The sequence below is a fragment of the Salvia splendens genome, chromosome 21 (assembly GCF_004379255.2).
Source record: "Salvia splendens isolate huo1 chromosome 21, SspV2, whole genome shotgun sequence".
Taxonomy (NCBI): Eukaryota; Viridiplantae; Streptophyta; class Magnoliopsida; order Lamiales; family Lamiaceae; genus Salvia; species Salvia splendens.
Window position 1 is genome coordinate 6,744,471 of NC_056052.1, and position 14,724 is coordinate 6,759,194.

The 14,724-nt window shown below is 38.6% G+C and overlaps 1 protein-coding gene and 1 long non-coding RNA gene across 2 annotated transcripts; one reads left to right on the plus strand and one right to left on the minus strand.

Annotated features, from left to right (window-relative positions):
• Nucleotides 1-402: 402 nt before the first annotated feature.
• LOC121783444 lies at nucleotides 403-1,979 on the plus strand. Its single transcript, XR_006046571.1, has 3 exons — nucleotides 403-521; nucleotides 1,403-1,555; nucleotides 1,644-1,979. It is a non-coding gene; the product is annotated as an uncharacterized LOC121783444 (long non-coding RNA).
• An 11,574-nt stretch (nucleotides 1,980-13,553) lies between these two features.
• Nucleotides 13,554-14,060, minus strand: LOC121784131. The gene has a single exon (XM_042182314.1). The coding sequence runs from the start codon at nucleotides 14,058-14,060 to the stop codon at nucleotides 13,554-13,556; it is 507 nt and encodes a 168-aa protein (XP_042038248.1).
• Nucleotides 14,061-14,724: the final 664 nt, after the last annotated feature.

Consider the following 14,724-nt stretch of genomic DNA (forward strand, 5'->3'; position numbering starts at 1 on the left):
CGACGCAAAATCTACGAGTTAAGGAACTTCATCCTTAACATACTACTAGAAACTTTTTATACCGTTCCATTCTTAAATTTTGTCACTTTTTTTTCATTTCTGTCCATACCATAAAATTTATCACATTTTATATTTTATCATTTTTTATAGTAAATTTCATATTCTATTAATTTATTCCAACTTACCTTTTATAATAAAATTAATCTATAAAACTAGTACTTATTCTCCATTAATTTTTTCAATTCACTTTTCATTAAATTTCTTAAAATCCATTTAGTTTAAAGCGTGACAAAATTTAAGGGATGTGGACTATCCCCATTATTTTTATTTACATTCTCACAGGAGTATTTTTTATATAAGCAAATCATAATTTTAGTCTTATTGTTCATTAAAGATAAATATAAATATTCTTAAATTCTTCTTCCGTTGCTTCAGTTAGATTTGAAAACCCTAATCTCAAATCTGGAAAACGGAGATCGAGCTACGCCCCGAAAGCTTCAATCTTCTGCCTGCTATTGAAAGTAAGCGTAGCTCATTTCTTAAATCGGTAATTCCGTAAACTGCAATTTAGAGAAATTTTCATTTCTATGTTTCTCTGATTTAATATTCGCACAAATGAAGTAGTTTATTATCTGCTCAAGTTAGGGAGTATTACTGTGATTGGCTCATTGAGTTTCCAATTGCTGCATATCATTTGAGCTCTCTGTTTCTGATTGATTGACCAATCTGGAATACTTTTTTTACCTATTCAGACCATTTCCAAGGATTCACTAAAACCTAAAATGAGATAGGTAATTAGCTCCAATAGTACTCAAAAACCAATCTCATTTTTGGTTTTTGAGAAAAAAAATACATATCTTTAGGTTTAGTATAAATGGTCGGAGGAAAATCATATTTGATGTGACATTTACAATAAAATGGGTTTGAGTTTAGTGTAAATGGTTGGAGATTCTCTCAACAGGTTCGAAGTAGTCATTCATTTATCAAATTGCTTTTTTTTGTTCCTTTAGTTGGTAGATGAGCCCCTATGATCTTGTTTGATCTTAAATTCATGTCTTTAATAAGATGGATGAAATGGTGTCTCTGCAAATTATTGTGGTTGCTGTGGCGTCTTATTTTGTTAATATGATGTTTTCGTAATTGCTTTGCTTCATCTTCAGCCACTCAAGTTGTCAATTCCTTTTTATTTCTAATCAAATGTTGCATCACCAGTCGAAGTTTGTGCTGCTAGATCATCAAATCTGCAACACTTCTTGTTTTGCTTCTTTTTGTGCGATTAGTGGACGAGTCCTTGTGATATTCTTTGACTTTGAATTGTATCTTTACAAATCATGAATTTACCACACATACTGTTGCATCCTCGTATGTTTATTTCTGATGGTATCACCGTTGGCCATCCTAGGATGAAGGTCCGTTCATCAGTGAAGAAGTTGTGTGAGTTTTGTTGGACTGTGAAGCGACGTGGGCGTGTGTATGTCCTGTGCACCGCTAATCCCAAGCACAAGCAGCGACAAGGTGTATCGACCCTTGCTTACGAAGGTCCACTTGTGCCGGAGTATGTATCTCACATTCTGTACTTCAATAATGTCGGCAGGCTTGAAATAGATTTATCGAGTCTGACGCCTCTCTCATGTGTTTCCCAGGACAAGTCTGAAAGAGACCTCAGCCCAAAATGGTCTCCCTGCCCTTATAGCTAACAAGAACGAGCAGATGACAGTAACACCGTGGTGGAGAGTTGGTCTCGTTTCGCATCTCTTCAACCGGAATGGCAACAAGTAAAATGCATGCTGGTCACATTATTCATGTAGGCTTCATTTGCTCTAAATAACAAGATTAACTGTTCTTGAGGTTTTACATAGGTTTCTTAGAGTCTGTGGTTTGTTAAGTATCACAGTGAACCAACCCCTCTACTTGACATCCCATTCTCCAAACTTGGGTCTCATTTCTGCAACACTTAAATATATCATATCCCAACTCCATCGTCGTTGTTTCTGATAAAATATTTAAAGAGCTTCAAAGCCAGCTTACCACAAACCAACTAGTGGATCGACAAGAACTCGCCTGCTTCTCCTCTGAAAAGTACTTATTTGTGTCAATTTCGCATCATCCAACAAACAAGATATTTCTGTGAAAGAAGAGACCATGCATCAATATACGAATGTTTCTTACAAATATGCGGGAATTATTTTAATTCTTCATTTTAAATTCTAATAAAATATACATATTTATACTATGTGGCGATATAAAAAGATATGTAGGAAAGTAAAATAAATCCTTACAACTATAGAAAGCTAAATAATAATATGGAGATTATCAGCTTAATTCGGGAATATAGTAAAAGTTAAGTCCCTATCAAAAGACATCGAGCGTCTTCAAGCTCTAGGATATGATCATATGAATGAGGGAAGAATGATCCACGAACATAAGTGAGACATATTCCCTTAAGTGATTCATTACCCTTGACAATAATTAATTCACTTCCCTCTCTTACTTTGTTCATTATTTCTCTTACTCAATTCTTTTTTACTCTGTCTTTTTTACTTTATTCTTTCTCCTAATTTAATATTACAATTGTATTCATTACACACCACTATCTAAATCCATATACCAAAATAGAAATGTCTCACTTACAATAGGACGGAGGGAGTAATTTTTTTCATATCGATAATGATGAACTCAACAATTTTCTAAAGTTACAAAATAAAGGGAATGCAAACAACGTAGTATCTGTTATACTATATGTTACGATATATTCAAATATTTTTTCATAGGGAAACATATCACCACGATCCCCATCCGCATCTAGATATCTCAAACACGCGCTTCTCCTTACGAACGAGGCCCATGGCTTTGGATGGTGTACCACGGCTGATAGTTTTGGCTGCCTACTTGTCAGGACCGCATTTTGCTAAGGATAGCGAAAGCAGGTAATCCGCGACTAATAAGAGGGATTAAAGAAACGGGGAAAGAAAATGGGTAGAACTCAAGGAACTTGCCAAAAAGACCAAATTGATTGATACTATAAAATAAAAGCCAAGTATTCAATTACATGGTCTCATAAATAGAATAATCATCTCATCAACTAAATCAGAGTTCGATGGTGAGACTTTGAAATTTTCACTTAACAAAAGTACAACGGATTAAGTCCTTACTAAACGACTTCGTGTATGAAGATACGAATCGTCGAAAGATCCAATTGATTAATTAATAACATCGACTCCGATCAATACTCCTTCCTCTTGACGGTCAACCTGCACATTTAGAAATACATGCAGGGCTGAGTACAGGAGTACTCAGTGGACACGTGCCGAAAAGCAAAACATACATTATATAGTTGTCATCCATCAACAGTAACACACTGGGCTTTTCTTAAAAAGGCCCGAGCTTACTAAATTCTTTGTGAGCTTAAAGTTCGTCTGCAGACTAAGTTCTTCAAATTCATACGATATCTGTGAGTTGTGAACCGTGAAGGTGGCCACCTTGCACGGACACCATAGCCAGCCAACCCTCTTGGATGGCTCACGGCCCTTGTGCACAAAATTCCAAATAGGATTTGCGGTCCTATATGGAACCGAATTCGTTCTAATGTTTGGCATCGCCAAAACCCTCAAGCATATAGTCCAACAGATAGGCCTCAACAATAAACATTTTATGGCATGACAACATTCTTGAAAAGAATCACAGCTACATTTTGAGAAAATATTATTTTTCATATTTTCACAAGTACTTGATTTATATCCACACTAACGTGTTGGATATTAAAAGAAAGCCCACCTGATATGCTTATCTTCAAAACAACTCTCGCCTGGCCTCACTTACCCTTGAATAATTTATCATTTGAAAATAAATAGCGTAGCACGCTAATTAGTACTTGAACTATTTTTCTTGAGGAAAGAATGTATGCATCCTATTGGATAGCACTTATATCTTAGTCTCGTCTTATAGGATCTTCTAAATCCTACTTCGGCTTCACTACTCTGCAGAATTTAATTATCCACTTTACTAATTCCTAAGAAATTCTATTATCTCGAAAATAATTACTTGGATACTTATTAAATAAAATATGGATTCTTGGAAAATCCCTTTTTTAAATCCTTTTCTTCGGATTTTCTTAAGGCCGCCCATGGCGTCGCGGGGCGACGCCGGTCGGCCCTTCGCGTCTCCAACTTTTATACTTTCCTTCCTCGGAACTTAATAAATTATTCGGGAAAATTAATTAATTGAGCTCCAACTCAATATTTTCCATCTTTGGAAACTTAGTAATTTATTCGGGAATTATCTAATTGAGCTCCAACTCGACCCTTAAAATTAATTCCATCTCAACATAGTCCAATAATAAAATTCTCAACTTATTTCTTTACCAAAATTGGTCCACAGTCCATTTTAATTAAATGAGATTAGCCCTAACTAATTAAAATGTCCCAACTTTAATTAACTAACAAGTAGTCCATTTCCTTCAAAACCTTTCGGTCTCTTCTCAAAAATTACATAACTAGCAGCCCATCAACCACTAATTTCTTGGTGGAAACTCAGACTTGGCCCAATTCCTTAACCCAAAGAAACAGCCTCTAATTAAAAGATTGAGCCCAAAATGATTAAATGGTCCATACTAAAAAATAAGAAGGCATTCACTTATTTTACTCCCTTCCCTTCTCCGTCGTGAATTCCTCCCTTTCCTGCGCCGCTGACCAGATTCGCCGGTCGCCGTCACCCCTTTCCTGCGACGGGGTGAGCTCCCGATCGCCGCCCTTCACGCTTCGCTTCCTCCGGCGATTTCCCCGACGGGGAAGAAGGCGTCGCCTATCTCCCGGCATTCTCCAGGCGGCAGCTTTCTTAGCGGAGCCCTCACGCAGCTTCTGAGGTCCCGTCGCCGATCCATCGTTAAGCTAAGCCCCCCTTTCCCCTTTCCCTTTCCCTTTCCCTTTCATTCGTTGTTGTTGTTTGTGGATTTTTTAGTTCCACCTCAGTGGTGTTGGGAAAGATTATGTTGTTTACAAGAGAATGCTACTACTTGTTTGTGGTTTTGGCAGTAGCTATGCTATAGTATTGTGGCAACCTTATAGCTCTATGTTCTTGAGATGCCTGTGACGTTCTAAGTGATGCTATCTTCATGTTTTCTCCAAGTTCTATTCTTTCATGGTCTCTGTTCTATATGATGCAAGGAGTAGTGGGGTGCTAAGGGGATTACCTCTCGGTTGGTGAATCCTTGCTGTTTTCTTGCTGCCAACTCCTCTCCTCGCTCCCCTCTCCGCTCCCTGCTGCAGGAAATTTTGGGTGCTCAAAAGGAGGGGACGATGGGCTGTTTAAATAGGCCTTCCCCTTTGGCATTTTGCCTGAATCTTGGGGACTAAGTCTCATATTTTTGGCTGCCAGCTTGCTCCCTTTTGAGCTCTGTGAAATGCTCCTCATACCTTTTTGGTGTAATTTATGGGCTGCCCTGCCCCCTTGGCTGATCTCATGGATCCTACTTATTCATTCTTTTGGTGCTTCCAAAAGAGCTCACATTTATTTATATACTAATGGTCTCCATTCCCTCTTTGGGAGATCTGATGATGTCATGTTTCTTGGCCATACATGCTATTTTGATAAAGTTCTCAATCCTTAGATTTTTGTGTGAAGATTCTCTAATCCCTCTTTATGTTACCTTCCAGGGATCATGGCTGTTAAAAATTTGGAGTGTGGCTGCTGAAGTTTTCGAGAAGGAAGGAGAGAGATTTTGCACATGCCATCTTTATTGGTTGTTTCTCAAAGTGGCTAAAAGCAAGTCCTAGCCTTGTACTTGTAGAATGTAGCTTTGTAATTTTCTTTGTTAAGTGTAGCCTCTTTTAAGAGTAGACTAGAGTGTAATGTTTGTAGGGAATCTTCTTAGGTAAGCATGTACTATAACATCCTTATTTCCTTATGATAATACTTCTTGATTTTCCTCAAAGTGTAACTACATTTCTCTAATAAAAGTATCTCATTTACTTTTATCCTTGAAAAATTTCTTTGCACTTTGTTTCTCCCAACAACAATACTTAATTTATTCCAAAGTCGGAAATTACAACAGAAATTCTATGTCCACACGCCTTCTAAACGAAAATTAATTAAGCTAATAAATCGAATTTATCTCGAAAGAAATGAACGAAATTTCGGGGCGTCACACTACTCGTCCTCGTGTTGATGCTCAACATTCACTACTATCCAATGACAAGTATGGTTCACTCTACCTATGCATAACATCCCCAAACAATTGAAGTACCACATTGTCTCAAAGGTGAAGGTTAGGAAAAAATATGCTCCATGACTCGTGGTAATGGCAGGCGTGGGAGGCTACAACAACATATGAAGATATATTACTACAAAATTATTTCTTTTTAATATACATAAAAACAAAAAGACTAAATATACTCTAATGGGTGCATATTAACTCCTATATATGCTCGGAATTCTATCATCTATGTCTATATTTTTCAGAACATAGTTCAAATAAACTTGTTTAATTTAGTTTAGTTTAATTTAGTTTAGAGTTTGAATTTGCACCAAATAATACTACATCTTATATAAACGGGTACTAACTCCATAATCAATTCCAAGAAATATTATTTGTTTTAAATGAGGTATTACTAAAATTGCACACATTTTATATGTCTGTAATTTTTGCTTTCATTCTTCTATTTTATGTAATTGGTATGTAAAATCTATTATGACTAAAATTTATTTATCAAAGTTTTGAATACATGCCTATTCTAACTTACTATGCATTTTCTTTTCAGGGAGGCAAAATGGATCATTGGTAGAATTGAATAAATACATTTTGTAATAGAGTAGAGAGAAAATGATAAAAAAAAACTTATTTCTTTGTTATAATTAGAATCAAATAATCCTCGCATATTTATAATATATGGAAACACAACAAAATATTCTAGGAAGTAAATCAAACCTATCAAATCCATAAAAATAAATAATAAAAATATGACTAAACTTTATTCTAGACTAAAAAAAATATTCTAAAATTATGAAAAAAATTAGATGATGTGGAAGTAAATATTCATATATCATGTTTTTAGTGAGAGCCCAATGACTTGAAGTGGTGGTAGCTGATAAGGAGCTTTTCCCTTAACTATGATCGACGAGGATACTCGGCGATCGATAACCTCTCCGGCGTCCAATCGTAGGATCGGCGGAGGCAAGATTTGGCTGCGCGCGGAAACCTTTCCGTCGGGCAGCTCAAGATCAAGTTCAGATAAATCTAGGCGGTTGTGCGCGGGGCTTCCCGTCGGGCAGCGGCGTCAGAAGTGAGGGAACCGTGAGACTCTTTAAGGCTCAAATAATATTGTATTTCATTGATTGCATAAAATGATAACAATCTATCCTATATATAATACTAGAATTACTACCCTAACTTATTGACCAAGAAAACAATATATGGAAAGATATAGTGAATCAAAAGATAACTAAATACTAAGATACAGGGATCGTATCAACTCCCCCACGGTTGAAATCCACCTTGTCCTCAAGGTGGGAATCCACGACACCATGAAGAGCATCACGACCAGAAGCGTTGGCGAGCTATACCCTCCTGGATCGAACGCACGCCAAATAGGCAAACGTCTCCTGACATAATAATCCCCATCAGATTTCTGAACATTAGTGAAGACAACAGGGTTTGCCGGCATGTTTAGCCCTGTTAAATGTCTTTGTGGCTAGCAAGCACTTCATAAATCCTCCATGTGGCAGCTCCGTATCATCATCCGACAGCATATTCAAAGCATTCCAGAGAACATTGTCAATGTGCAGTTTCTCATCCTCAACCTGGAGATCCATTGCTTCCAAGTGCAGAGCATGAAATTCCCAATTTCGTTTGGTAAAACTGACACATATGCTAGGGTCGAAAGCACACAAAGAATCAATATGATCCTCTTAATTATATCATCATTCTCTCTGTCGGCCTCCTCCCTAGTAATCTCCGATCCTCCAGCGCAAGTAAGTGCATAGACCATGACAGATGGATACGATACTTCGCGAAGGCAATTCATAGCTTCTTCCATCAAACCACTCTCATCACCATTGAGCAGAATTGTTTCCTTCACGATCGCAGTCGACTTCTCTCCATCTACGGTTTTCCTTTCCCTCGCAGTCGAGGTCTTGTATTGCCTCGGCGGTACATATGAGGAATCCATGTTGGTGTAGGGCGGCTGCCCATATAGTGGTGGGTTGTGGAGCCGAGGAGCGTGACTCTCTCCAACGCGGCTACTGGAAGTTTGGAAGGGCGGATCTCAGCAAGTTGGACGACGCCTAGGCGATGCCTGCAATTTTGTCAAACGATGATCGATTTCTTCAAATTGTGATTCCAACCTGGAGGTAACGGCATCCAAGAGATCGATCAATTGTTCATAACGCCCCACTCTAGAGTAGTGCTGCTGTGGCATCTCGAGTCGAGAGGGCGTCACTCGAAGATGTGGTGGCTGTTGTGGGACATAGGGCTGGACTCCCCTTGATTGTCTCTGTCGTGGCAGGTCCCAGGGCTGTCTCTGTTGCCCCAATTGCTGGTGGTGGGAACGATATGGAGGGTCCCAACACGTCCGGGGAGCGGCCATGAAATGAATTGATGTATGAAAGAAGATGTAGAGAATTTGTGCTGCTGATCGGAGGTGTAGGCTGAAAAAGGTTTTTTTTTTTTATTTTTGTTTTGGTAATGGAGATATATGTGGGGGATACGGATGAACAAAGACGGAGGATGAGTACATGATGAAAACACCAGTTGATAAGGAGCTTTTCCCTTAACTATGATCGACGAGGATACTCGGCGATCGATAACCTCTCCGGCGTCCAATCGTAGGATCGGCGGAGGCAAGATTTGGCTGTGCGCGGAAACCTTTCCGTCGGGCAGCTCAAGATCAAGTTCAGATAAATCTGGGCGGCTGTGCGCAGGGCTTCCCGTCGGGCAAGTGAGGGAACCGTGAGACTCTTTAGGGCTCAAATAATATTGTATTTCATTGATTGCATAAAATGATAACAATCTATCCTATATATAATACTAGAATTACTAGCCTAACTTATTGACTAAGAAAACAATATATGGAAAGATATAGTGAATCAAAAGATAACCAAATACTAAGATATAGGGATCGTATCGGTAGCCCACAAAATTTTGTTCATATCAACAATAAATTAATAATGAATTCAACAAGTACTTATTTCATACTACAAAATAAAGGGGAAAAAATAATGCATTTGCTGCCCTGTCCTATCTTTTATGCTATATTGATAAGAAGACATATGATCACTATAAGAATATTAGAGACATACTCCCTCCCACGGACGTATCCAATGTATTAGGAGAAGAGGCAAATGCCCCACCTCGATTTACGACATACAAGTAGATATATATTGCAAATTATATTAGTATAGTACTATTAGTTAAGCACTAAATTGCCCCCTATATATCAAAATCAAAAAATATAATTGTCCCATCTATGATATAAAAGGCCAGTCAGTGTCCGAGATCATAAGAAAAGATGGAAATTTTTTTTGCCTAAAACACGCTAAAAAACAAGGGTTTAGAACCTTCAGCAAACAAAACTTAGACCTTTCCTAGGACAAAATTTTATATAGGATATCACAATACATATCTATCTAGATTAGATCTTAATGAGATTATCAAAATATAGCTAATCTTGAATGAGAACACGAATTTAGTTCACTATAAGAGCGATTTAGTTATAGTGAAGAATTTACTCCGTAAAGGATTTAGCTTACTATAATAATGTTTTGGTCACTCCGTGTTTTCAAAATCGTATAGTGAACTAAAACGTCCTTATAGTGAACTAAATCGCTCTTATAGTAAACTAAATTTGGTTTCTCTAGTTATGCATTTAAGTTTGGATTTAATTACTTGAAGTCGAATAAATCGATAGATTTAATAACATGAATTTATTTTAAACTATTTTTTTAATTAAGTATATCCGAAGATTCAAATCTATTAGTAGATTACTAATAAAAAACTAAACCATTTTACTAATTAGGCCCAAAACATAAGGTAGCATATCAAATTCATAAACATGGTCACCACTTTTATTAATTGGAGTCAAAGGCATCAATCAAAAATAATTAAATCCAACTCTAAGATAAAACACACCCAACTCCAAAATTTTGATATATCAAGTTTGGCTAGATATGTTAGGGAGTTGGCTGTTGTGAAAAGTAATAGTAGTAACATGATACGAGACAATTTCCCCATATCTTATTGTTAAGTTAGTATTGATTTACCATATTTGTTGCGTACGATATTATTAGATTTGATACACTTTATTGTTAAGATATTATTGTATCCCATATATTATAGTTTCTTCTTCTTCAAACAACAAACCCTAGTTCTTGTCGTGTACGATCGACGGGCAAGCGTTCCCGCGACCTCACGGAGGAATTCATGTGAGGTTAACGAGTAAGTCCTTAACAACGGGTGTTTTCATCGCGTGCTCAATCAAGCTTGGCGAATCGAGCTGGAATTCGCGCAGAGCCGCTTGTCGGTTCGGCCGCCGGAACCACCCGGGTCCTGGAGGCTTCATCGTCGTCAATCGGTGCGCTGGATACGACGGCGTTGGCCTTTGAACACGTACTAGCGTCGCTGGCCTGCATAGAGGCGCGGCTGGACGCATCTGAGTGGCGGAACTCCGTCGCGCCGCCACCTCCAAGGCCCGATCCGAAGCCGCCCAACGACGGTTGGCAGCAGGGGAGAGGCGATATTATGTCTTCTGCCATAACCCTGGCTTCACAACAAAACCTAGGGTTCCCTTCGTCCATATTCGTGAATCTTCCGTCCAGAACTGAGCAGCTGTCGTGGGATAGGTACGACTGAAGTAGCGAAGGTTTTCGGGGGCGCCGTCATACAGCCTGGGATAACCCCGCGCATAAGCTCGACGATTAGCCGGGGCGACTTGCGACGGAGTGGGATTGATGGCGCAGATAACGACGGATTTCGAGGGAGACGCGCGACAGCGTGGGACAACCTGGTGCCTAAGATGGACAAGCCTGAGCCGCCCTATGAGGAGTGGCAGAGGGGCCGAGGGGACACGGGGAAGCATCACCCGATCATGTCTCCAGCAACGTCCGTCGCTTCACATTAGCACCTAGGGATCGTGGGCTCTTCTGCCAGAAACCCGATTCAACAGCCGTGTGATCGTTACGGCGCAGGTGTCGAGGGTTTTCCGGGGCGCCAATTCATGGCCTGGGATAACCCCGCGCATAGGTTCGACGATCAGCCGGGGCGACTTGTGACGGAGTGGGATAATGCATGGAGGAGACATGAGGTCGGTCGTATGGCGGATCAGCCTCGTTATGATTATTACCGGGTGGAGAAGCCCCGTTATGAGAAGATGAGAGCCCCCCGTTTTGATGGATCTGATGCGGGGAATTTGCTGGCGATTAGGGTTCATGTCGATGAGAATCGGAAGATAGGGGCGGTAGGAATTGAGGATCAGTTTCAGTAGATTTCTCAGGCTCAATTTCAGCAGAAACAAAGTGGTGGATTTGATTGGGCTTCTCCAGATTCCGCTTCAAGTGGAGGAGGTATAAGAAATCCCCTATCCAGCCAGCGACAACCTGTTTATCAAGAGCAAATCATACAAATTCAATCTGGGAACAATATGGTTGCTGCTAATCAAGCTGAATTGAAATCTGGTGATCAGAATGCTAATAAGATTCAGATGCAGCAACAAGTTCAAGAATCGGGCTACATTATATCGAACCAATATGATCAGAATCACCCCCGAATGCATTGTCTCCAACAATTTGCTCATTCTGGCAACCAGTATATACCCGCTGGAGTGATGACGTACGTGTCATACTACTCACTTTATCCTTCCCAGCAGCAGCAGCACCATCGACACCAGCACCCCGTGCTCGTCGAGGAAACGACCGAGAAAAATAGGGAGTATAGACAATCAAGCGGCCAAGCTAGTCGCCGAGGTGATGAAGGGAGACGTTCAGCTGTTCGTTGTGCGTTTGATCCAGGAGGAGACGTCTCTCAACAATTTTTGGCTTTCAACTCTCGTCGTTGCGTCGTGATTTCCACCTTGAGGACAAGGTGGATTTCAACCGTGGAGGAGTTGATACGAGACAATTTCCCCATATCTTATTGTTAAGTTAGTATTTATTTACCATATTTGTTGCGTATGATATTATTAGATTTTATACACTTTATTGTTAAGATATTATCGTATCCCACATATTATAAATATGTGTGGAACCTTTCATATTATTCAATCAATAAAATAAGATAATTTACGTTAGTTTCTTCTTCTTCAAACAACAAACCCTAGTTCTTGTCGTGTGCGATCGACGGGCAAGCGTTCCCGCGACCTCATGGAGGAATTCGTGCGAGGTTAAGGAGTAAGTCCTTAACATATACAGTGTTGGAGTTTCTGTCATGTACAAGTTATTAGTAATTCATACTACCTTCTTACTTGAAAAATAGAAACTTTTGAAACGGTGTGGATTTTAATGCACAATTAATAAAGTAAGAGAAAATAATTAGTACAGTAAAAAAAAGGTAAAGTAAGAAAAAGGAAGAGAAAAAATAGTGGAAGTAGTATTAGTGGATTGTAAGACCCACTTCTTAAGAATAGAAAGTTTCTATTTTTAAGAGACAAAAAAATAGTTTCTACTTTTAAGGGACAGATATTGTGATCATATACTTTCATTGATTTACCCGAAAGTGAGCTATAATCTCCATATTATTAGTTAGCTTATTTTATAATTTATGGTTATACTTCTTGTTAGGATTACTTTCATAGTAGTTGTTTATTTTTATGGACAAAGGTAGTATATAACTTCAAACTATAAATATTTAGTTTTTATTTTTAAGGGACGGATATAGTGATCATATACTTTCATTGATTTACCCGAAAGTGAGCTATAATCTCCATATTATTAGTTAGCTTATTTTATAATTTATGGTTATACTTATTGTTAGGATTACTTTCATAGTAGTTGTTTATTTTTTATGGACAAAGTAGTATATAACTTTAAACTATAAATATATTTTTTTACTACTATAAAGCTTAATTCTCTTTGACTTTTTAAGGGATTTTATCTCTTTTGGGCTATGATTTGTGATCACATCTATTTGGAAATACTGATGAGCTTGATTTTCAAATAAGAATATGGAGAGAGAGAAAGAGAGGGGAGATCGCACGCTGAGGTGCACCCATGGTTGATGCCATAATTGTAGCTGCAATAGGAATTTGATGAGATAAACAATGCAAAAATGGGAATCATAACTGGAATGTGCATTCACAAGAAACAAAGAGGGAATTTATAATATACTTCACTTTGAATATCTTATACCTTTTGTAACAGGGTCTTAATCATGGTTGAAATAAAAAAAAAAAGAAGATCAAAGTTGCACACTTTGGTAAACAAACAGCAAAACCACTCATGCTGTTACCCACTCCCCATCCCTCTCTCTCTCAACTCTAGACAACAACCTCAACTGATGACCAAAGCTCATACAACTCCAAATAAAATTGGATCAAAAACACAAGTTGAGGTTCCTTTCCTTGCTTGATCCTTCAACACTTGATGAATCCCATCTTGATGTCAATCTCAATCAAGTTATCATCCTCCTCATTGAACTCATTCATCTCTCCCCAGAAATCCTTATGAAACTCTTTGCAGCACTTGACATCATTTTCATTCCACACAAACTGCCCACTTGGGATTTCTATCTCAATGAGGCTCTCCTCGTCCGATATCGATCCGTCCGAGCAGTCCAACCTCCGCTCCATATCAGATGAGTGATCTTCACTTGATGAGAACTGTTCCATGCTCTCACTCTCTGAGTACAAATCTTGTGATCCCATCAACACCACCTCTTGCTCCCTCTCCTCTTCTTGCAATGTAGGCTGGTGCTTTTCTTGATGGAATTGGGGTTTTCTTTGGGAGAATGTGAAGAGAAAGATGAAGATGATTGGGATCAAGAAATATCCATGGCTAGATGATGATAACACTGCACATATTGGAACAAGAAGTGCTAACCAGGCTCTTGAGCATTGCAAAAAATAGAGACAACAAGCCATCTTTTTTGGAGGAAAGATATCAAAAGGGAGTGGATAAGAAAAGAAAAGATTGCTTTTTTACAACACTAGAATGAAAACTCAGCCAATTCTTGCTGAGGCTTCAGAAGAGTGAGGGAGAGAGAGGCATAAAGAAAAGGACTAGATTTGCAGTGCAATAAATATGAAGAAACAGGTGTAGATGAACTGGTTTCTTGGTTAGTATGACAAAAAGGGGTATAGTTTTTTTGTTTCCACAGTGTGGAAATGTTTATAAAACTAATGTATGACTGATACAAATTTGGTAAACTGCAAGGCTCTTTCCAGGGTTCAAAGGCTCACCATTTTCTAAGAGCTTTTCCCACTGTTTGTGTAATTAAAAACAAACCTTGTTGTGTTTCCCCAACACTAATCAGTGGTCCTTCTCTGCAACTGATTCTCTTAAAAACATCAACAAGCCATGGGAATGAGAGATGCCATGTGCCAATCTCTGAGCTCACCAGTCTAATTCACATGCCAATTTCCCCCCTCTATAAAAAATTACAAAAAGCAGCAAAAAAGTTTTTTTTTGCTATTTCATATAGCCAACCAAGACAGTAACTTTTCACCTGAATGAAATCAATAATAAAAGAAGTAGTGGAATGACTACTCAATAAGGTTGCTTTAATAAACACTACATACTTATATG